General features: G+C 60.4%; 3 protein-coding genes across 4 annotated transcripts in view; 1 reads left to right on the forward strand and 2 right to left on the reverse strand.

The window, feature by feature from the left end:
* The window catches only part of CATSPERD (catsper channel auxiliary subunit delta), a 34,282-nt gene extending 30,159 nt beyond the window's left edge, over window positions 1-4,123 (reverse strand). For both annotated transcript variants that reach the window (XM_075998106.1, XM_075998105.1), the window contains exons 1-3: window positions 3,978-4,123; window positions 2,002-2,056; window positions 700-776 (exon numbers count right to left, since the gene is read on the reverse strand). In XM_075998106.1, the coding sequence (XP_075854221.1) occupies window positions 700-776; window positions 2,002-2,056; window positions 3,978-4,120 (275 nt within the window). In that variant the 5' untranslated portion in view covers window positions 4,121-4,123. The remainder of the gene's footprint in view (window positions 1-699; window positions 777-2,001; window positions 2,057-3,977) is intronic.
* A 544-nt stretch (window positions 4,124-4,667) lies between these two features.
* Window positions 4,668-20,882, forward strand: LONP1 (lon peptidase 1, mitochondrial). The gene is made up of 18 exons (XM_012761615.3): window positions 4,668-5,121; window positions 8,332-8,420; window positions 9,027-9,146; window positions 9,369-9,609; window positions 11,351-11,412; window positions 11,811-11,940; window positions 12,125-12,208; window positions 12,480-12,700; window positions 14,470-14,608; window positions 14,797-14,975; window positions 16,781-16,868; window positions 17,065-17,187; window positions 17,267-17,383; window positions 18,382-18,522; window positions 18,597-18,762; window positions 19,189-19,406; window positions 19,480-19,644; window positions 20,476-20,882. Exons 1-18 carry the CDS (start codon window positions 4,693-4,695, stop codon window positions 20,644-20,646), a joined length of 2,883 nt encoding a protein of 960 aa, XP_012617069.2. The 5' UTR covers window positions 4,668-4,692; the 3' UTR covers window positions 20,647-20,882.
* A 52-nt stretch (window positions 20,883-20,934) lies between these two features.
* RPL36 (ribosomal protein L36) lies at window positions 20,935-22,656 on the reverse strand. The gene is made up of 4 exons (XM_012761631.3): window positions 22,528-22,656; window positions 22,246-22,350; window positions 21,143-21,277; window positions 20,935-21,066 (listed from the first exon to the last, which is right to left on the reverse strand). Exons 2-4 carry the CDS (start codon window positions 22,336-22,338, stop codon window positions 20,977-20,979), a joined length of 318 nt encoding a protein of 105 aa, XP_012617085.1. The 5' UTR covers window positions 22,339-22,350; window positions 22,528-22,656; the 3' UTR covers window positions 20,935-20,976.
* Window positions 22,657-23,044: the final 388 nt, after the last annotated feature.

Raw genomic sequence — 23,044 nt, forward strand, 5'->3', positions numbered from 1 at the left:
GCTGAATCTGCCTCCTCCTCTGTGTCGTTCTCCCTTCTGTTCAAGCTGTATCACGTCTTGCTTTGTTTCGTTGGCCTGGGCCGTTGTAAACTCTATTAGTCCCCTGCTCCATCCCTTCCCTAGTTGGGCCCCATCTGCAATGCTGCCAGATTGGTGTCTTGAATACGACAGCATGACTCATGCAGCCCCCGACCCTCCGCTGCTTTCCGGACGAGGGTAAACATCTTGGCATGGTGTATATATCTGGTTTTCTAAGCCGGGACCCTGACCACCTCCCGTGCATGCTCGACATGGCATTTCCATTCCTTTGAACGCTCTGCTCTAAGCCCATGCACTTTTGGCTCCCCTCCCCCCACCAACCCCATCGAACTCCTATTCATCCTTCAAAACCCAGTTTGGGCATCAACTCCCCAGTGGAAGCTTCCTGTGCATTTTCTCCTCCGGCGCCCCAGGAGCACTTATATCAAGCATCCGTGAGTGGCGGTAGGTACCACACCATACTGTGCTTGTTTTACTTACCTGCCAACTTCTTCATTTCTCTTCCTCTGAACCCTGCCCCTGGCTACAGACTCCCCGAAGGCTAGCAACTGGCAACACAGGGCAGAGCCGTCTTCTTCAATGTTTGCTGAATGAATGCATGAGGGCGAACCTAAAGTTTTACTAAACAGGAAGGTCACGGTACATAAAGCGGCCGCTCACCCCAGGTACACAGCCACGTTTTTCCGGCAAGGATGTTTAATCACGCGTGGTGTCGTAGATGGGAAATACAGGACGTCCTAGAGAGAGAATCACAAAATCTTAAGAATATCGATAACAGTAAATGGCGGACAAAAACTAAAGGGCGAAATCTGAACTAGGTAGCAATGACGTTTTCCTGTTTCGCTATGGTACGAGAGTCACGTCACATGCGGCCACTGGGAGAATGGAAACGGGGTCCCTGGGACCGCCCTTTACTATTTTTGCAACTTACTGTGAATCTACAATTATGTCTAAAAGCATTTTAGAAAATTCACCAGGTAAATTATTCACATCCTATCTCATTCCTAGACGTGTCCTACGGCCTATTTTCAGATGATTAGCTACCGCAAAAAGAGGCCAGCAAGTGAAAAGTCTTAATGCTAACGTGAGAAACCAGTCACTTAAAGATTTAGTGGCTGATGCCACTTCTGAAAGTGTGCAGTTTTGTCAACAGGGAACACCTTTGAACAGACAGAATTTGTTTTCTTTTTTGGGGGGCGGGTTAGGCTTAGGGGCAGGGCGTTAAGGTTAGAGTTAGGGTTTGGGTTTAGAGGGTTAGAATTAGAGCGAGGGGGTGCGTTAGGTGTAGGGTGTTGGGGTTAGGGTTGGATTTGTGTTTCCCAGAATATTTTTTTATTTGTGCATTTTAAGCACGTATTGATTAAAGTGACGTTTCCTGCCGCACGATGATAGTTAAAGCCACAGGGTTTGCTTCCTCTGTCCCTCTGCATTCGAGGGTCTACCAGAGGAGTGGACAGATCACTGGGTAAAACTTCAGATAATCTGAGTTCTGAACCCACTTGTACCTCTTGGCTTTGTTCAGATTACTTGATCTCTCTTAACTTTAGTGAAATGGGAAAGATTAATCCCTACTTCAAAGGGCAGTGGATTTAAGGATTGGATAAAGTAACATTTTGTTGGTTTTTGTTTTTTTTTTTAATTGAGGCAGGGTCTCCCTCTGTCGCCCAGGCTGAAGAGCAGTGGTGTCATCATATCTCTCTGCAGCCTCCAACTCCTGGGCTCCAGCCATCCTCCTGCCTCAGCCTCCCGAGTAGCTGGGACTACAGGCCTGCGCCACCAAGCCCAGCTAATTTTTCCGTTTTCTGTAGAGACGGGGTCTTGCTCTTTCTCAGGCTGGAAGTAATGTTCTTAAATGGCTGACAACACTAGCACCCAAGAACACTAGGGAATGTTAGTTCTGATCCAGTGATTAGACAGAAGTGAGAGACCAATATAAGGAACGTTAAGTATGGAGCCACATACCCCATCGACTGCCTGCATGACATTAAACACTTTTCCTGTCCTCACTGTGCGAGCACTAAAGGTAAGCGACAAGAGAGACCATGTGTCAATTTTTATTGACTAATAAGCATGACTCCTACCATGTTGCCTTGGGGTTAACACTAATGTACCAGTTCTTGACGCTTTTAGGGGCAGGGGAGCCCCTGAAAACTGAAACTGCGGGCTCTCCTCTTCCAAAAACAGACATATGTACATGCAAGAACATAAATATCATTCCAGAGAGTTCTTAAAGGCTCATTCACAGACCTCAGCTGAGGCAGCTTAGGAACCCCTGCTCCTAGGTATTCGGGGTTATTTTTAGGGGATTTGTGGTAGCTGGAACGATTACATTGTTTATAGCAGAGGTTCTTAATCTTGAGTGCATTGGAGTCACCTAGAAAGCTTGATAAACCATGGTTCGCTGGACCCGACCTCCAAGTCTGTAATTCAGTAGGTCCAGGGAACTGCATTTCTAACCAATTTTAATAAAGTCCCAGGTAAGCCTGATTGATGCTGTTGGTCCAGGGATTACTATTCGAGGACTGGGGGTGGGGAAAGGGGAGACTTGGATATAACCCATCTTTTCAGACCTTGAGACAACTCCTACTAGTAAATCTTACTGGGAAATCTTACTCCTACCCACTTACTAGCAATGTGTCTCAGGCAAGTGAGTCTTTAATTTCCCTGGGTCTGTTTTCACATCTATAAAATAAGGTCAAGGAATCAATCCTCCAGGAACCTTGCTGTAAAGATCAAATGAGATCTTACACACCGTAAGAACACGTTTACTATCCCACTGGCAAACAGGTCCCTGCTGAATTTCACTCCAGGCAGGAAGAATTCCCTGAGGGCAGGATCTAAGCTCCAGCAACTATGTGGCCCCTGTGGCACTTTGCACACAGTATCCACTAACCCTGTGGTCCCCAATCCCTGGGCCACAAAGCCTCAGCAGTATTTACATCGATCACTGTTCCCCTGCCTCCCAAGTCCGTGGAAAAACTGTCATCCATGAAAGTGGTCCCTGATGCCAAAAAGGTTGGGGACCGCTGCACTAACCTAACATTTACTGAAATTTTAAAATGTACTGGGTAAGGAGTGCATAAGATAAATAGTCCACGTCCTCACGGAACTAACACCCTAGCAACAGACAAGAAACAATTTGTCAAAAAATAAATAACAGCAGTTAGTGGTAGGAAAAAGTACCAATGGGGAATGGAAAGGCAATAGATGAGGAGGGAGCTTTAAATAGGGGAATGAATGTGCTATTTGAATCGGGGTCTGAATCATGAGGAAATCAGTCATGGAGTGCCAGGCAGAGGAAATAGCAAGAGCCAAGTCTGGACCCCGGATGGCCTTGCTGGGGCGATCTGGGAGTTAGGGGCACAGTTCTTAGATCTTCAGAGAATACTTGGCAACGCCTAGTGACATTTTTGAGAGACTTGTCAAGCCTGGGGAGACAGGTACTATTGGTATCTAGTGGGTGCAGGCCAGGGAAGGTGCTCAACGTGGCACAGTGCACAGGACGACCCCAACCACAGAAAATTGCCCGGCCCCAAATGTCAGCAGCCCTGATCTGTAGAAACGTTGGGTCTGATCCTGAAGGACCGCAGGCTGTGCAAGGAACTTGGGTTTTATCCTGGGTCTCAGGGAGAACTAGGGAAAGGCAACGAGAGGAGATCAGATTCGGTTATAAAGAATCCCTGTGGCTGCCGGGTGGAGAATGGACGGGACAGCAAAGCCCAGGGCTGGAGGGAAGTGGCCTGAAAGGTTAGGAATCCAGCCAAGGTTCTGAAGTAGCAATGAGCGGACTTGGTGATGGGCTGGGAGGTTGGGGTGGGTCCAGAGAAAGGCGGCCTCAAGATCGATTCCTAACAGTCAAGTGCTAAGACTCTTGAGGCTGGGGAAGCAGCCCCCACTGGACCCCTGGCAGCACCCTAGCCCCGGGAGGGCAGCCCCACCGGCACAACGGCTGAGCTCCGACCAGCGGACAGAGCCGCATGCCCGCCGCCGCCACAAGCACCAATATCAGCATCTCGCTTAAAACTTCTGCAGTCACCACCGCCCCGCAACCGCTGCTAGGCTCGCTGCACAGCCCGCGCATGCGCAGACTGGAGCTTGAGCATGCGCACAAACGCACCGCCAAGGCTGGGCATGCGCACACGGTAGTCCCTCTCACGGGGCAAAACCTCTGGGCATTCGCAGACTAGTACGGCAAAGCCCAGATCCACGCGCCCCAACAGGCGCCCAGAGCTTGGGCATGCGCACACAGCCACCCACGGGCAGGGTAAATGTTGAGCATGCGCACAGTGCCTCCCGGGAAGCCCAAACCCGCCAACCACTACGAGCCTCAGAGCCTGAGTATGCGTGTGTCAGCCGCGCGGGCAAGTGAGCGCACAAGCCTGCCCCCAAGTCCCCAAAGACTGCGCTTGTAGCAACACCAGGTCTTTCTAGGAGAGCGGGCGCGTGCTCGCGACCTCCCACGTGACCGGAAGGGGACTTGAGAGGGCTCCTTGAGAGGCCGGAAGTGGCGGAGGTGGTACGAGAGCTCAAACTCCGTCCCCTCTGCCCGTCGCAGGGCCCGCCTCCTGAAGCGGTACGTGCCGGGCGCCGCGCGCGCTCCAGCCGGCGGGCGGAAATGACGCAAGTTGTGCACGCCGCTAGTATGGCCGGGCTATGGCGGCGGGCACAGGCTACGTGCGGCTGTGGGGCGCGGCGCGGTCTTGGGCGTTGCGGCGGCCGATATTGGCCGCCGCCGGGGGGCGGGTCCCGGCTGCAGGCGGAGCGTGGCTTCCTCGAGCCCGGCGGGCCTGCGACGCCTTTCCTCCTTGGGCGCTGTGGGGCCGAGGCCCGGCGACCGCGGGCCAGTGGCGGGGGTTTTGGGAGGCGAACAGCCGCGGCGGTGGCGCATTTTCGGGGGGCGAGGACGCCTCCGAGGGCGGCTCGGAGGAAGGGGCCGGGAGCGCGGGGGGCAGTGCGGGCGGCGGGGAAGGCCCAGTCATGACGGCGCTCACGCCCATGACGATCCCCGACGTGTTCCCGCACCTGCCTCTCATCGCCATCACGCGCAACCCGGTGTTCCCGCGCTTTATCAAGATTATCGAGGTAATGAGAGTCTCCGCCTCAGCCTCAGCTTTCCCATCTCTGCAAACAGTGGGTTGGCCCGTGGGATCTCTTAGCGCCCTCATGCCTCGCAACTTTTCCTGGACTCGAAATTGCTCAAAGTTTCTCGCATCTTTGCTCACCACTAGCTTGGGGACCTTGAGCGAAATTCTTCCTCCTTTCAGCTCTCTTAGGGTCTGTTAGATGAGAGCAGTTAAACCCTATGAGCTTGGGACCGTCCACTTGATCTCGGCCCCCGTCATAGAAATCCTGGGCCGGAAGGGAGCAGAGCAATGTTGCGACAGTGTTGTTACTTTTCTGCTTACTTGGTAGATGTTTTGTAACAGCCCCTACCCCAGGCGTTCTGCTGTCTGGTTAAAAGCCCGCTGGGATCAGAATTCTTGAGTGCTTACTGTCCGCCAGATAACTGTACTGGGTGCTTGGGATATGGCAATGACCAAAACAGACAAAAATGTTTGCCTTTGAAGCTGAGTGCGGGAGCCAAGGGTTCAATTCCAGCCGGGGCAACATGGCAAGACCTTGTCAGTTAAAAAAAAAATGTATATTTCTGCTTTCGGAGCTTACATTTTTTAGCAGGATGAGAGGCAATAAACAAGATTGGTAACAATTGTGTTCGAAGGCAGGAATTACTACCAGGAGAGCAGAGCAGAGATGGTTCAGGAGGCTTAGGAGGAAAGTGGGAGGAGGACATTATTTATTCAGAGAGTGTTCTTGACCATGGAGCAGATACTGAGAATACTGTCGTGAACAAGTCAGACAGTCCCTGGCCTGAGGAGCTTTATGTTCTGGTGGAAGAAATGACCTTTTAGACTTACAGCCTTAGGGGGTGGGGTTGGAGCAGGTTGATGTAACAGAGAGAAAGCAGTGAGTGCAAGGAACTTGGGGTTTTTGAATAAGAAGGACCCAAATGCCTTCTCCCAAACCCCTTCCTCTGTTTTTAAAAAAGAAAAAAACACGTGGCTCAGAATCTAGGACAATGAGATTTTTATAAAAGAAAGAAAAGGAAAATACGTGGAAAGCGGAGGCCATGAAAGAGAAAGGTTATCTCTGAACTGTCTAAGCAAGGTCATTCGGTGAGTCTGCCTCTGTTCCCCCTCCAGCCTCTCCCCTCACCCTCCAGACTCTGCTAAATAAATCTCGAGTATCTCTTGGAAGTGGCAAGGACAGTATAGAATGGCAGCAGCCAGCCAGTGGGGAGGGGACAGAGGGAGTTTCTCCCACAGCGCTGATGACGTGTGTCTGAGCCACCCTTCCAAGGCCTTTCCTTGACGCTGAGTAGTGGTTACCGAGAGCCGGGCCCGAGAGCCGGGCCCTGTGGCGTCCTGTCCTGTCTCCGCCTCTGTTAGGTCCATAACCTTCAGCAAATTATTCTTCTGGGCCTCTGTTTTCTTACCTATGAAATGGACATCATGATAGTGTCTCACTTCTTAGAGCTGTCAGGAGAGTGAAATGAGGGTGCACGTGTAAAGGGTTTAGAACGGTGCCTGGGGCTTAGGGCGCCTCGGTGATTGCTGCTGCTGTTTCCTGCTTAGTGCACTTCTGACATTCCAGAAGCCTGCCCTGGAGGCTCTTTTCTTCATCCTTGACCCTGCCCCTGGCATCCTCTTTCCCCTCCTAGGCTTCTGGGGCCAGAACTCTTCCAGGTCTAGTCCCCTTGGCCCTGCAAAGTGACACATACCCTTTGCTGCCAGCACTGGAGCAGAGAGATGAGTCTTCCAAGAGACTTCTGTCCCCCTGGAGCTAGCCGGGAGGGTGCAGTGAGTGAGTCGCTGTGGATAGCATTTGGGAGACTGGCAGTTGGTACTCCCTGTATTTCTGTCGCTGATACTTTGTAAATAGCCAAAAGGGATCCTGCCATGGCAGGTTCAAAAGATGAAACAATCTGCTGTTGGTGGCAGAGCAATTGGGGGCAACTTCTTTCGGACCCAATAAATGTTTCTGAAACTGTTAGCAAAGCTCTGTTTACTCTTGACTTTGTAATTGACACAGTGGCCTCTGAGTATAGAACAGTGGCTCTTAATTTTTGGCGGGTTAGATACCCTTGTCTTGGATGTTACTGGCTCCCCCCCCCCCCCCCCGGAAAAAATGCATCTGTAATGTCAGGAATTCCTGGACTACGAGTTAAGAGCCCCCATTAGGGAGTGAGTTACAACACTGGCTCTTAAAGTGCGATCCTGGACCAGCAGTATCACCTGGGAGCTTGCTTGAAATGCAGGTTGTTGCCCCCGACCCCACACCTCCCGAAACTCCAGGGGTGGGGCCCAGCATTGAGTTTTCACAAGTGCAGCTAAGTCTGGTGCCTGCCGAAGTTTGAGGGCCATTAAGTTTAAACAAGGTCTGGCTTGGGAGTTAACACGGGCTTGAGAGAAATCAGGTGAGCCTGAGGACACCGTGCTCCTTGCCGTATCCCACGTTTCCTAGAAGATATCATTGCCCCGAACCTGCCATTGAAATGACATCGAGAATGTGCTGTGATCCTTGGGGTTTGGGGGCTTGATGTTGTCTTTCTGGCATTAATAAAAGCAGAATGGTTCCAGTTTTCAAACCAACATTTTTCCACTGAAATCACCTTTGAAAGTTGGTGTTAAATCCTTGGTTCTGACTGTGTGCCTACTTTCAGTTTTCTTCTGGAAGGGAGAGGGTGTGCTAAGGAATGTGGCTAGTCAATACGGACTCACTCCGTTCACCACGCCTGTCCTCCGCTGTCCCCATCTGGTGGTGGTTTTTTTTTTTGGCTTAGGGGTTCCTGGACCATGTTGATTAGTTTCCCAGGTCAGACTAGCATGTCTCCAGAGAAGAATCTAGGAAACATCAGAGCAGCTGTCAAAAGTGTCAGCCAAGGATGGGCATGGTGGCTCACGCCTGTAATCCCAGCACTCTGGGAGGCCAAGGCGGGAGGATCTCTTGAGTTCTGGAGTTCGAGACCAGTCTGAGCAAGAGCGAGACCCCATCTCTACTAAAAATAGAAAAATTAGCAGGCATGGTGGTGCACTCCTGTAATCCCACCTACTCGGGAGGCTGAGGCAGGAGGATCACTTGAGCCCAGGAGTTTGAGGTTGCCGTGAGCTAGGCTGACGCCACGGCACTATAGCCCGGGCAACAGAGTGAGACTGTCTCAAAAAAAAAAGAAAAAAATGTCAGCCAAAAAAAACCTCTACCCTGCATTTCACTCTGGGGTCATTGTTACGCTAGGTTAAAAATAAGAAGTTGGCTGAGCTGCTAAGAAGGAAAGTTCGTCTTGCCCAGCCTTATGTCGGCGTCTTTCTAAAGAGAGATGACAAGTAAGTCATTTTTCCTTCCTTCGTTTGCTGAAGTCGCCCTGGAGTGTAGCTCACAGTCCACAGAGCGCGCGGTTTGACCCAAAACCCAGGCGAGCGCCCAGGGCAAAGGCGGAGAAGCTGGCTGACCACCTTCTTGGCCTCGCCCGGGACTCAGTACCTGGCAGCACCAGCCTACGTTGTCAAGGTGGGGGGCATTCGTGTTGAGGGCCCGCAGTGATGACACGTACCCACGGGGGACACTTCGAAAGCAGAGCTAGCCGGGCAGGCACAGTGGCCCCGGGCACATCCACCTGGACTCCGAGAGCAGTCAGTTCCCTGCGTGCGTCCCGAGTCTCCACACTGGGGTAGAAGAGAGTCAGAGTCCCATGTGGGCGCCGCCCTAGCGGCTGACTTAGCGAGGAGCTGCCCACCTGGGTGCTGTCACCACTGAAGGCAGCTGTGATCTGGCAGATGCTGCTCCGGACTCCTGCGGGAACCCACGGGGCTGCACTCGGTTTTCAGTGGCGGCCGGCGGGGCTGTTTCCTCTCCCCCCCCCCCCAGCCTGAGATGTCCCACGGAGCCCTGGAGCCTGTGCGCCAACTGTCCCCTTGTATCCTCTCCCTCAGCAACGAGTCCGACATCGTGGAAAGCCTGGACGAGATCTACCACACAGGGACGTTCGCCCAGATCCACGAGATGCAGGACCTCGGAGACAAGTTGCGCATGATCGTCATGGGACACAGAAGGTGTGTGTGGCCGGGCGCGGTGGCTGACACCTGTGATCCCAGCACTGTGGGAGGCTGGGGTGGGAGGATCGCTCAAGCCCAGGACCGGCCTAGACAACATAGCAAGACCCCGTCTCTGCAGAGAATTCAAAAATTGGCCAGGCGCGGTGGCGCGTGCCTGTAGTCCCAGCTTCCTGGGAGGCTGAGGCAGGAGCCTCACGCCGGCGTCACCCCTGCCTTCAGGATTCACATCAGCAGACAGCTGGAAGTGGAGCCGGAGGAGGAGGAGGAGGTTGAGAGTAAACAGAAGCCCCGCAGGAAGGCCAAGCGTGGCAAGAAGGAGGCGGAGGCGGAGGCGGACCAGAGCGCCAGGCGCCAGCTGGAGGCGGCAGCGGAGCCTGCCTCGGGCTCCCCTGGCGAGGTGCTCATGGTGGAAGTTGAGAATGTCATCCATGAGGACTTCCAGGTCACGGAGGAAGTGAAAGTAAGTCTACGCGATTGTCACGCGCGGCTCCCGGGTCCTCCACCCCAGGGCTCCCTAGGTGGGAAGGAGTGCTGTGATCGATTGGCGATGTCTGTCACGGGTGCCAGACGGGGCCCAGCTGCACTTGCCACTGGCCTGGGTGGACGCTTCTGTCCCTTGGGGTCAGCACCGTTGTGGAAACGTCCTGTGACTGTGGACCGTTAGCCCTGGTGGCTGTTGAGTGGGCCCCGGCACCTCTCTAAGAAGTCAGCTGCCACCTTGAGCCACGCACTTGGGGAGGGCCTGGTGCATCTAGAACAAATTCTCGTGGAATGAACGGCACACTTTTCCTCCCCGAGTCCCTGGAAGGCACTGGGGTAGGGAGGGTCAAGGAAACGCGCTGGGGCCTGTAGCTGCTGGTGAAGGAGGCAGGATTTGAACCCAGGTCCAGGCCCAGCTCCATCCCACCAAGGTGGGAGGTGGAGGAGGGAAAGCAAGGACCGTGGCTACAAGACAGGAAAGAATGACAGCCTTTTGGCCACCCCGGTCCCCAGACCCAGGCTGTCCCGCCTGCCTTGCTGCACAAGGAGCCCATTTTCAAGGTGGGAAGGCTCCCCGTGGGGACGTCCTGCCCTCCGTGGGTCAGGACGGTTAGCAGAGCTGGAAAGGCCTGGACTGTGAGCAGCTCCTTGCATGTGTGCCTGGTGGTGTCAGCCTCCCCTGAGCAGAACACAAGCCGGGGACCAGCAGCATCAGTCTGACCCTTTGCTGGTCACAGTCGGCCATGGCGCCATGTTGGGAAGGAATCCGGGGCTGCCGCTGAGCTGGGTGGGAAGGAGTGCTGTGATCGATTGGCGATGTCTGTCACGGGTGCCAGGCGGGGCCCAGCTGCACTTGCCACTGGCCTGGGTGGACACTTCTGTCCCTTGGGGTCAGCACCATAGTGGAAATGTCCTGTGACCCAGGACTGTTAGCCCTGGTGGCTGTTGAGCACTTGAAGTACATCTGGTGCGAGTGAGGAACGGAGTGCAGAATTCTGTTTAACTCGTTTAAACTTAAGTGGCACCGGGCACAGTGGCTCACACCCATAATCCCAGCACTTTAAGAGGTCAAGACTCCTGCCTTGGCGTCTTGAGGCCAGGAGTTCGAGACCAGCCTGGGCAACATAGAAAATGAAAATAAATTAGCCAGGCATGGGTGGCTCGTGTCTGTAGTCCCAGCTACTCGGGAGGCTGAGGCAGGAGGATCGCTTGAGCCCAGGAGTTGGAGGCTGCAGTGAGCTATGATGACACCACTGCACTCCAGCCTGGGTGACAGAGCAAAACTTTGGTCTCACAAACAAAAACATAGGCCTCAGCCATGGCCACAGCGCCCGAGGCAGAAGGGGCCCTTCTGGCTCTGTAGGGAGGGTGGCACCCGGTTGCGGGAGGTGACCTGCAGGCTGAGAGCCCTGGCGACACACAGGCACACCTGGACAAGGGCACCTCACAGCCTGGGCCTTTCTGGCCAAGGCCGAGAAGGGCTGTGTGGGTTGTAAGGACAGTGCCTACAATAGAGGAAAAAGACCCCGCACCCCCCAGATGGCTTGTTCTAAGGACAAGGCTCCTGGTGTCAGTTTTGCTCTCTTGCCCCGTGTCACAGGGACGGTGGGTTTGGGCTCCATTCCTCGGTCTCCAGGGCCATCCTTGGCTGGGGGGTTGGTGGAGCACAAGTGGGAGGGGTGCCCTGGCCCCAGTGACCCTGTGGCCTCCCCACGCGCCAGGCCCTGACCGCTGAGATCGTGAAGACCATCCGGGACATCATCGCCTTGAACCCTCTCTACAGGTGGGCCTCCGTGCGCACAGCTGGCCCGGCTGCGGCTGCGTGCGGCTCTTTTGGGAGCTGGGGGCTTTCTCAGAGTGTCGCCCCGGCAGGAGACTTTGTTGGGGCTGGTCTGGGGACCTTCCTGGGTAGGCCGTTGTCGTCAGCTGGCGGAGGGGAGGTGATCCCCCTAGGGTGCCTGAGGGGCCCTGGGGCTGGGGCGAGTCTCTAGACTGGGACGGGCAGACCCTGTTGGCCTTGGACTTGGCGGGGCCGGGCAGCAGAGCTGGCCCCTGGTGAGTGTCCCCAAGGCCGTGCCCAGAGCTACTAAGAAAAGGACACTGAGGCCGAGTCCCCGTTGGGGACCACCGCCCAGCAGGGAGGGAGGTCCTGGCTGCCCCCCAGCGTCCCTCGTCCCGCAGGGAGTCCGTGCTGCAGATGATGCAGGCCGGCCAGCGGGTGGTGGACAACCCCATCTACCTGAGCGACATGGGCGCCGCGCTGACCGGGGCCGAGTCCCACGAGCTGCAGGACGTCCTGGAGGAGACCAACGTGAGCGCCCGCCTGTCCCTCCCCGCGTGTGCCCCGCCCTTCCACACAGCTTGCACAGCCCAACTTGCCGGGCCGGGCCCGTGTCCCGTGGCCAGGTGGCCGCGTGGTCCCCGCAGTTGCCGCGGCCCCCACCTCCTCGGCCCCCACGGGCAGGAGCCAGCTGTTCCCCGTCGTGTCTCGGCAGATCCCCAAGCGGCTGTACAAGGCCCTGTCCCTGCTGAAGAAGGAGTTCGAGCTGAGCAAGCTGCAGCAGCGCCTGGGGCGGGAGGTGAGCCCGGCGGGGGGCCCCACGCGGCCCTCGGGCTCTGGGGCACAGACGGGTGGCGCCGGCCGAGCCGGCCGCAGCACGCTGAGAAGTCCCGTCTCCATGTCGAGGGCCACGTGCCATCACTCTGTCTTCCGGGCTGCGGACCTCTCCCTGTGCAGTGGTGGTGGGGGAGGCTTAAAGCTGGTCCCTGTCTGGCGACGCGTCCCGGGGAAGCAGTGGGGCCGGGGCGGGGCTCGGGGCCGGCCGGGTCTGAGCAGGCGCCGGCCCGCAGGTGGAGGAGAAGATCAAGCAGACGCACCGCAGGTACCTGCTGCAGGAGCAGCTGAAGATCATCAAGAAGGAGCTGGGCCTGGAGAAGGAGGACAAGGACGCCATCGAGGAGAAGTTCCGCGAGCGGCTCAAGGAGCTGGCGGTGCCCAAGCACGTGATGGCCGTGGTGGACGAGGAGCTGAGCAAGCTGGGCCTGCTGGACAACCACTCCTCCGAGTTCAAGTGAGCCATGCCGGGTGTCCTCGGGCCGCCCGCCCGCCCACCTGCCAGCAGGGCTCTCGCTCCCACCGTGGCGGCGCCGACGGGCTGGGCGTTAGCGTCCTCGCTTTACAGACAGGGAAACCGAGGCTTGGGGAAGTTGAGTGGGGGACCGGGGCCTCTGAGCTGGTAGACGGCGGCAGGGATTTGAATGCAGGGACGCCTGGCTGAGCTGGTGTCGTGCGGCAGCCCTGGCCGAGCCCGGGGTTTTCTCCACACCGGTCAGCTCTTCAAGGGGACCCTGAGCTGCTGGGCCAGCCCTGCCTGGGCTCAGAATGTCCGGGGACGCTGGAGTCTGTCCACCAGGGCCCTCCGACGTGCCCGTTCCCTCCAAAGGCCGCGGCTTCCACTCCCCAGCTGCCCCGACCTCTTCCGTGGGCAGTGTGAGCTTCCCGAGCTGCCGTGACCCTGCTGTGAACCGGTGCCTAAGACAACACTGTGTCATCTCGCAGTGCGGAGGGCACAGGTTCTAGGACCGAGGTGTGGCAGGGCAGGTCCCTCCCGGGGGCTCCAGGGCTCCCGCCTTTCCCGGCGTTCAGTGGCCGCCCCGGCCCTCGGCCCAGGCCCTCCCCGTCCTCTCCCCCCTCCCCTTCCTCTCCCCCCTCCTCCTTCCTCTCCCTCCCTTCCCCTTCCCCCTCCCCCTTCCTCTCCCCCCCTTCCTCCCCCCCTCCCCCCCTCCGCCAGGCCCTCCCTCCACCTCCAGAGCCAGCAGCGCAGCGTCTTCCCGTCTCTCTGCCCCGACCCCCCTGCCCCTCGTGGTCCTCCCACGGGTCACCTCCTATCTCAAGTCCTCAACTCAGCCACACCTGCCCCTTCTGCCACGTGAGGTGGCCTGTGCACAGGCTCTTTAGATGGGGCTGTAGGTATTTTGGGGACCATTCTGTCCCCCCACAGGCGCTTCAGCCCCCACCCCCGGTCTTATGATAGTGGCTGGTCAGGCCAGTGTCCTGCGGGACCAGACCCCCCTGCCTCCTAGGTGCGAGCAGGCCTGCGAGGCTGGTCCTGTCCCCAGCTTCTGGCTGCCAGGCGGGCACGGCCCACTCCGGTTGCCTGGGGGCTGTCTGGCCCCCGTGAGCGCTGCCCACCAGCCCTTGGAGCCCCTGTCCCACCCAGATGCCTGCGACAGGCCCCCAGCGACACCCCCCGCCTGGGAGGTTTCGTGCAAGGCCTAAGGCGACTTTATAGCCACGAGTCCCTTCCGCAGCCACTTCGTGTGTCCCTGTGGGAGCGTCCCCTGCTGTGTGTCCCAGGCCTGGTGGCCTCTCCTAGTGCATCTTGCATGCTGGAGGGTGAGCTTGGTGGCAGCTCGCCTGAGCCCCCCAGTGCCCAGACATGGGCCACTTGGCTTCCTCAGTGGCCGCTGTCCTCCTCCTGAGACCAGCCCACGCCAGCAGCCTTCGCGGACCAGCTCCTGGCCGTGGCGGCTGCCGTCTGCAGCGCTCGGCTCCCAGCCCGCAGCGTCCCTCTCTGGCAGTGCACACGGCCTTGGCCTCAGTCTCCCCACTTGCCCTGGGTCAGGTTTTCTCCTTTTCGGAGCCTCACCCCCCTGGCGCCTGCTCGGGCCTGGACCTCACGCCCGTCCCTCTCCTCCGCGCGTCCGGAGCTTTGCGAGGGGCGGGCAGGACACTGGGGTCGGGACCCTCGAGAGCCCCGGTGGGGTCCCTTCCAGGATGGCCCCTCGGGGCAGCGGCCAGCACGGGGCGCCGCCCACCAGCTCTCGCCTTCCCCGGCAGCGTCACGCGCAACTACCTGGACTGGCTCACGTCTGTCCCCTGGGGCAAGTACAGCGACGAGAACCTGGACCTGGTGCGGGCGCAGGCGGTGCTGGAGGAGGACCACTACGGCATGGAGGACGTCAAGAAGCGCATCCTGGTGGGCACCTGTCCCCTCCCTGGGCTGCCATCCCCCGTGCCGTGGCTCAGCCTGAGCAGCCTGACCTGGTGGGGGTGGGGGTGGGGCGCGCCACGGTTTCCTGGCACCCAGTGGGATGGCGCCGCCTGGGCAGGGGTGGCGGCAGGAGCCTGTCGCCGTGCGCCCGCTGAGCCTGCCTTCGCCTGCAGGAGTTCATCGCCGTCAGCCAGCTCCGGGGCTCCACCCAGGGCAAGATCCTCTGCTTCTACGGCCCCCCCGGCGTGGGCAAGACCAGCATCGCCCGCTCCATCGCCCGCGCCCTGAACCGCGAGTACTTCCGCTTCAGCGTCGGGGGCATGACTGACGTGGCCGAGATCAAGGGACACAGGTAGGCCCTGTTCATGCTGTCCCCCTCCTGCCAGCCTCAGCCCTGCTATCAGGTGTCAGTCCTATCTGGGTCGACCCTTAAGGTTTGCTGGAGTGATTTGGGTTGCAAGTGACAAATTCTGCTCCTGCTGGAAATGTGCAGGTGGTGGGTGGATTTCAGGCCTGGCTGGATCCAGGTGCTCACACAACATTGGCAGGGACCTCCATGTCTCGAGCCCTGGGAGAGTCCCTCCGGCAGGCCCTCAGCTGGCGGCTCTGGTAGTCCCAGCTCTGGTAGTCCAGGGCTGTGGGGCTGGCCTTCCTGAAGCCTGGGGGGGACATGATTACTTTATACACGAGACACCTCAGCACTTGTCTGGTCTCTCTCCTCCCTGGTCAGCGTCAGGCCCAGAGCAGGGGCCAGAACCCTCTGTGTCCGCGTCCCCACGCTGCCTGGCCCTTCCGGTGGGCAGTGGTGGTTGCTTTCTGCTGGGCTTCCGCCACGCCAGCCGCTGCAGGTGGCCGTAGTCCTGGGAGAGGCGCGTGAGGCTTGTGTTGGCCTTCCGTTTCCATCCCACAGGGTGCTCCGTCTGGTCTGTAGCAAAGTTAACCTTTCTTGCTTCTTTAAAAATGTCAGTAGTTCTGACCTCCAGGGCTCGCAGCGCTCCCTAGCGGCCATGCGCAGAGTCTCGGCCCGCCGCCTGGCAGGGAGGGGACAGGCCCCCTGGTGCCGCCAGTGCTGGCAGGGCGGTGGGGGAGGAGCGGGTCCAGCGGTGGGGGCAGCGGCGGGCCCGCGGGAGTGCCGGGACTGCAGGCAGGCCCTCGCTGGGGCGAGACCTTGGCAGGGCTTCCTCACTGGCACGAGTCATCGGAGAGGGACAGAGGGGAGATGTGGGCAGCCGGCCACACGTGCTGACGTCCATCTGGGTTTCCGAAACAAGGCCAAGGACAGGAGACCGCGGGGGTGACATGGGTCATGTTGGTAATAGTAGTGATAACGGCCCACAGCCCTCCATGACCCGAGAGAGGTGGGAGCCAAAGCTCAAGTCCTCCCTACGACCAACAAGGTCCCGCGTAATGTGCGCTGTCCCCTTCCCCCTCCCTCGCCCTCCCCACTCTGCTCCAGCCCTCGACACACCAGGCGCCGTCCTGCCCCAGGGCCTTTGCACAGGCTGTGCCTCTGTGTGAATGCTCTTCTGTCAGACCCCATGTGGCTCCTGTCACCTCCCTTGCTCAAGGCCTCTCACCAAGGCATTTCTTACCCCACACACCCAATGCCACACGCACTCCCCTCCCCCCCATGGCACTGCAGGCCACCCCCCGCGTTTTGTCTCTTTGTGGCATTTAGAAAGTCCTCTGTGGCTTCCCCTCTAGCTCCTTTGCCATCTGCCCCGCTGGTGGTTCCCTGCTGAGGGTCAGGCACTTCTGCCGGGGTGGGGCAAGTGCCAGCGTGGCCAGGCCCTGGGCCGGGCGCTTGTTGTGCTGCCAGTGACCTGCGGCCCACAGGGCCAGGCCGTGCCTGCTGTGCCCGTGTGGCCCCAGGCGCTTGCTCTGGTGGGTTCCACCGTGTGGGTGGGAGGTGCCGGCTGGGGGCGGACCGGGCTGAGGGTCAGTGCTGCCATGGGGCGAGCTGGGGCGAGTGGCCAGCTTGCCCCTCGGGCTGCCACACACCTGGCAGCTGGTAGCATTTGTCTGGCCTGTGGCACGGCCACGCCGTGTAAAATTCTGTGTGGCCTTTTGCGGGGCCCTGGGAGGGCACATGGTGGCCTGAGGGCCCGCGTGTGGGCGGCGGGGCCCGGCAAGCTGCTGAGCCTGTGCGTGCCGCAGGCGGACCTACGTGGGGGCCATGCCCGGCAAGATCATCCAGTGCCTGAAGAAGACGAAGACGGAAAACCCCCTCATCCTCATAGACGAGGTGCTCGCCCCTTGGGGAGGCAGCCCGGGCCCTGGTCCCTGTCCCTCCTGAGTCTCCGCGCAGCTGGCTCTGATGCCAGGCCCCCGCCGTCCTCTGTCCACTGCCAAGCCCGCCAGGCCCCCTCCGAGCCCAGGGTGGTCCTTGCCCGTGCTGGGGTGTGGGGCAGGTGCCAATCCGCCTGCGTGTGCCGTCCCAGGTGGACAAGATCGGCCGCGGCTACCAAGGCGACCCGTCCTCGGCGCTGCTGGAGCTGCTGGACCCGGAGCAGAACGCCAACTTCCTGGATCACTACCTGGACGTGCCCGTGGACCTGTCCAAGGTGTGGGGTGTGCCCACCCGGGGGCCGGGATTGGGGTGGGCAGGGCCAGCGGGTCCCAGCACCTCGGCGCCGCCCCCAGGTGCTGTTCATCTGCACGGCCAACGTCACGGAGACCATCCCCGAGCCGCTGCGCGACCGGATGGAGATGATCAACGTGTCCGGCTACGTGGCCCAGGAGAAGCTGGCCATCGCAGAGGTGGGCCGCGCCGGGGCAGGGCTGCCCCATGCGGGGACGCAGGCAGGGCTGCTGGGCGGGGCTGGGGAGGAGCAGGGCGACGGAAACAGGTCCGGAGCCCGCAGGGTCGCTGGGTGCCAGGGCCCAGGACGTGAGCGTGCCCCCGCGGTGCTGTGCTATGCCAGGACACGAGACCCCGGCCCTCTGCTGTGGTCGCGCACACGCGGGTTCCCTGTGCCTCGCGGAGCCGCCACGTGCGTCCAGGGCGGGCCTGCGTTCCTGTGCAGGGAGCCCGTCAGACCTGCGGCTGCTGCTTGGCGTGACGCAGGGCAGGGGTGTCCTCAGAGAGCAGAGCCGAGTCCCTCTCCAGAGCGGAGCCTTGTGTTTGAGTCTCTTCTTTCTAGAAAGGGGCCGAGCACGTCTCCCCCCTGACCCTCTTGCAGCCTGCGGCAGGCGCTGGCTCCCAGCGCTCGGGGCCCCCGGCGGCCTGACTCCCCAGAGGGGCTCGTTCGCAGTCCCCGGGGGCTGAGAGGAGGGTCCTGGGGACTCCTCGAGGCTCCAGCACTGACCCCAGCGTCAGGCGGCAAATGCAGGGTGACAGGTGGCTCTGTTCCTGTGTCTCAGACGCCCTTGGCTGTGTGGCCACAGGGCAGGACTGGCAAGAACTGTGCTGGGTGGTGGGTGGCCTTGGAACCTGCAACCCAGTCCCCATGCTGTCAGGCAAGGGCAGCCACCACATAACTAGTCAGCTGCCACTCAGGCTCTCAGTCTGTATGTGGGGCCAGCCCTGGGGAGCCAGGAGGCCTTCCTGGAGGCAGCAGCATCTAAGATGCCGTCTTGCAGGGACAGGAGGATGACGCCGCACTAGCAGGGGCCCGGGGCGTCTGGGCCGAGCGGCGGCAGGGCATGGCCAGGGCTCTGTGGCAGGCTGGGGTGAGGGGTCACACGAGAGGCGCTGGTTCCTGCCCCTGAGGTCTGGGGGTCCCCGCGGGTCCTACCTGACTGCCCTGCCCCCGCAGCGCTACCTGGTGCCCCAGGCCCGCGCGCTGTGCGGCCTGGACGAGAGCAAGGCCAGGCTGTCGTCGGACGTGCTGACCCTGCTCATCAAGCAGTACTGCCGCGAGAGCGGCGTCCGCAACCTGCAGAAGCAGGTGGAGAAGGTGAGGGCCGCCCCTGCCCGCCCGCAGCCCCCTGCCCGTCCCCCGGCGCCCACCTCGCCCCTCCCGCCGCGCAGGTGCTGCGCAAGTCGGCCTACAAGATCGTCAGCGGGGAGGTTGAGTCCGTGGAGGTGACGCCCGAGAACCTGCAGGACTTCGTGGGGAAGCCCGTGTTCACGGTGGAGCGCATGTACGACGTGACGCCGCCCGGCGTGGTCATGGGGCTGGCCTGGACCGCCATGGGTGAGCGGGCCGCCCTGGGGGCCGGGGCAGGCGGGGGCTCCAGTTCTTCAGGGCCCTCGGGCTGTCACGCTGAGGACTCAAAGCCCTTCTTGTTCTCTCTAGAACAAGCTGGCCCCAGCTTCCAACCTGAGCACTGCCGGGGGCGGGGGCAGGGGGGGTGTCCTGTAGATTCGGGCGAAGGCTGTGACGAGGCAGGGCAGAGACACATGATGAGCTTTACTTGGGTGACACCTTGGTAGGTGTACAGGTGGGGAATGAGTCCCTGACAGGAGACCATTCAGGGCACAGCCCGGGCTGAGCCTGGCAGCGGGGACCCTGCGCGCCAGGCGTATTTGAGGCGACTGTCTGAGTCAGCTGGCAGCTGGGCAGGGGCTGTCCCGGGGCCAGAGCCCCTGGCATTCACGGGCTCCACACCCCGTCCCCCAGGAGGTTCCACGTTATTTGTGGAGACATCCCCAAGGCGGCCACGGGAGATAGACCACAAAGGTGACAAGGACGGCAGCCTGGAGGTGACGGGCCAGCTGGGGGAGGTGATGAAGGAGAGCGCCCGCATCGCCTACACCTTCGCCAGGGCCTTCCTGATGCAGCACGACCCGTCCAACGACTACCTGGTGACCTCACACATCCACCTGCACGTGCCTGAGGTGACCGTCCCTCCCACGACCCACCTGTGGCCCCTGTGCCAGCGCCACCTGCTCACCTGCCTCTCCCCACCAGGGCGCCACCCCCAAGGACGGCCCGAGTGCCGGCTGCACCATTGTCACGGCCCTGCTGTCGCTGGCCATGGACCGGCCCGTCCGGCAGAACCTGGCCATGACCGGTGAGGTCTCCCTCACAGGCAAGATCCTGCCAGTCGGCGGCATCAAGGAGAAGACCATCGCAGTGAGTGGCCCGTCCTCGTGTCACGGGGCAGGCATCAGCTGCCATCCACAGCGCTATTATTTAGCACAGATGGGCAGAGGAAGGGAAGTGGCCCATTTTGCAGATAAGGAAAGTGAGGCTGCCTCACCTAGAAAGAACCCTTACTGAGCTGACTGCCCTGTCTGCTCCTCTACAATTCTCAGCCTTTACAAAGACTTGAGAATGTTCTAGAACCTTTCCATAGAAGGTCTCCCATCTGAGCTACCCAGGAGGGCTCTAGGGTCCTTGAAGGCAGGGGCAGAAGCTTGCAGGTCGGTCTGGCCCTGGACGCTGAGCAGGTGTGGTCCATCCTTCCCATCCGGGCTCAGACCTGAGCTTGCCCACCCAGCAGGGCCATGGCTGTCCCCTCCCTGGCCTGCCAGACGACAGCACAGGGCGAGGTCCAGGGAGCGGGCTGGAGCTGCTGCCCTGTGCAGGCAGGTTCCTAACTGGTGTGCAGCCCTGGGGCTGCGTTGTGCTTGGACAAGGCAGAACCTGGGCTTTGACCCCAAGGGAGGTGGCCGTTGTGGAGGGCTGTGGGCAGAGGGGGACAGGCCCTGACAGGCGCCCAAGGCGCGTTGCATTCTCATCAGTGCTGGATGGCAGCTCCCAGGAGCTACCAGCTGCTGTGATTAACCCGGAACTCGGGCAGCTGTCTCCACTGCACACCCAGACCTGGACGCCGAGGGAACCAGGCCTGTGATGGGGAAGGTGGTGGGTCCTGGTGCTCAGGGGGTGTCACCAGGCCCCTCTGAGCCCGTCCACCCTGGAGGACAGCAGGGCTGACCCAGCACTGCACTCCCTCTTGGCCAGGCCAAACGCGCTGGAGTGACGTGCATCGTCCTACCCGCGGAGAACAAGAAGGACTTCTACGACCTGGCGGCCTTCATCACCGAGGGCCTGGAGGTGCACTTCGTGGAGCATTACCGCGAGATCTTCACCATCGCCTTCCCTCAACAGCGCCCTTCCCGGGGGGCGGGCTGAAGCCCTGGCTGTGGAGCGGTGACTGTGGCCCCAGGACTGCTGTTGGTGATGACAGGCCCAGCCTGGGACAAAGTGCGAGGGATGGGCGCCCAGATTTGGCAGCTGAGCCACCAGCCAGGAAGCCTGAGGCTCAGCTCAGCCAGACGGCCTGGATTCAGGCAAGGGACCTCAATTAAGGCTTAATTGGAGTCTGCACCCATACGCTATTTAATTATGATTAAAGATCGTTTGCGGTACCACTGGCTCCCGAGCCGCGCCCGCCCCAGCACCCACAGCGGAGCCACAGGCTTGTGTGTCTAGAAAGGTTTATTTTGTGCAGGGAGGGGAGGCTCAGTCCTTCTTGGCGGCTGCTTTCCTCATGGCGGCCAGGACGTTGCTCAGCTCCTCCCGCTTCCTCTTAGCGCGGATGTGTGTCCCCACCTGTCAGGCAAGGAAAGCCACCTGTCAGCCTGCCCATCCCCCCCCACCCTGTTCTGGCCGCCCGCAGCCCACTTACCCTCTTCTTGATGAACTTGAGGGCCCGTTTGTCCTTGGACACCTTGAGCAACTCCATGGCGCGCCGCTCATAGGGGGCGAAGCCACACACCTCCCGGATCATGTCCCGCACGAACTTGGTGTGTTTGGTGAGGCGCTGAGGGACAACGCCAGCGAGTCAGGGCAGGGACTCAGAGACCAGCCCGCTCGACCCTCCCGACACCCCGTCAACCTCACTGCTGAGCCTCGGTATCCCCGGCTGCGTAACTCCTCTTTACTTGGAACTGAGAATCCAGAAAGCATTAACGGGTGGAGCTTTCACCCCGTCCGCACAGGGGAAGCGCAAACGCTCCCCAAGTCCCAGCGTCCTCAACACTGGCAGGACACTCCGTTCCCCGCGCCAGGAACCCCACACTGGGCACCGGCGAGGCACGCAGGGCTGCCTCCAGAATGAAGGTGCCGCGACAAGCCGGAAATCCCCCAACCTGACCCTCCCCGTTCCAACCGCGGCCCAGCTCCCGTTCTACTGGCGAACTCCTCCTCATGCATCAAAACCCCAAACTCGGCCGGGCGCCGCGGCTCACGCCTGTTAATCCTAGCACTCTGGGACACTGAGGCGGGAGGATCGCTTGAGGTCAGGAGTTCAAGACCAGCCTGAGCAAGACCCTGTCTCTACTCTAAGTAGGAAGAAATTAATTGGCCAACTAAAAATATATACAAAAGACGAGCCAGGCATGGTGGTGCATGCCTGTAGTCCCAGCCACTCGGGAGGCTGAGGCAGGAGGATCGCTTGAGCCCAGGAGTTTGAGGTTGCTGTGAGCCAGGCTGACGCCACGGCACTCTAGCCCGGGCAACAGAGTGAGCCTCTGTCCCGCCCCCCCAAAAAACGACCAAAAACCCCCCACCCCGCTCGCACACGCCGCCCCCTAGAGTGGCGCTCTGCCCGCCTGGCCCGGCGGCGGGGCGCCCCGGCGCGCGTTCGTGCTCGCGCTGGCCCGGCAAGGCCGGCTCCCTCCCTCCCTCCTTCCACTCCAGCGCCACGACTCCCAAGGAAGCCCGGACGGCCCGGCCGCGCGCCTCCGCGCCCCGACCCCGCCGCCCTAGGCAGCGCGCCCCGGAACTCACCCCGCGGCGGCGGCTGTGCCTCGGCTTGCTCACGTTCTTGGTCACCTTGTGGCCCTTGTCGAGGCCCACGGCCATGGGGTAGCGCAAAGCCATGGCTGCGGACAGCTGCGGAGAGACGGGGAGGAAGTGAGTCCCGGCTCGGTCCCCGGGTGTCGGAACCCCGCATCCCGGCTCTTTCGGGCTCGCCTGCCGCGCCCAGCCATACTCCAACTCGCTCAACGGGCCCCAGCAGCCCGGGGGCCCGGATGGCGGCGGATTCGGGCCGCGCGCGAAAGTACACACCTGGAATCCCCGATGGCGGCCGCGCCGGAAGGGCTGGCGCCGCGCGGAACCCTGGGATATCTACGCGCCGTGGGACGCGCGGGCCAGAGAGGCGGGAATGGCGAGCGCGCCGCCTGGCGGCTGGAGGATTCACTGCGGTCCCCTGAGCCTGCACAGCCAGGCTCCATGAGCATGCGCATTCACGTCAGAGAGCCCGAGACCAGAAGCCGGAGCCGGTGGGCGTGGCTGCGCGACTCTCTCTGCCTCTAGACACGAAGTTCGAATCCCAGCTCCGTCACTAGCTGGCTGACCTTGCGCCGGCGTCTTGACCCTATGCATAGGGTCAAGCTCTGGGCTAGGTCTGAGAAACGCAGTGTTCTAGCCCCCTGGTGGCACTTAATCTAATTTCCGGTAGCGCGGGGATGGGACGCTAAGTAGCTTTGAATCAGGTGGTGGAAACAAACGAAAGATTCAGGTTTCTCTCTTTCAGTCCTCCTTGCCGCCAAGAGAGTTTCAATTTGGGACTGGCCCGATGGGG

The sequence above is a fragment of the Microcebus murinus genome, chromosome 27 (assembly GCF_040939455.1).
Source record: "Microcebus murinus isolate Inina chromosome 27, M.murinus_Inina_mat1.0, whole genome shotgun sequence".
Lineage (NCBI taxonomy): Eukaryota > Metazoa > Chordata > Mammalia > Primates > Cheirogaleidae > Microcebus > Microcebus murinus.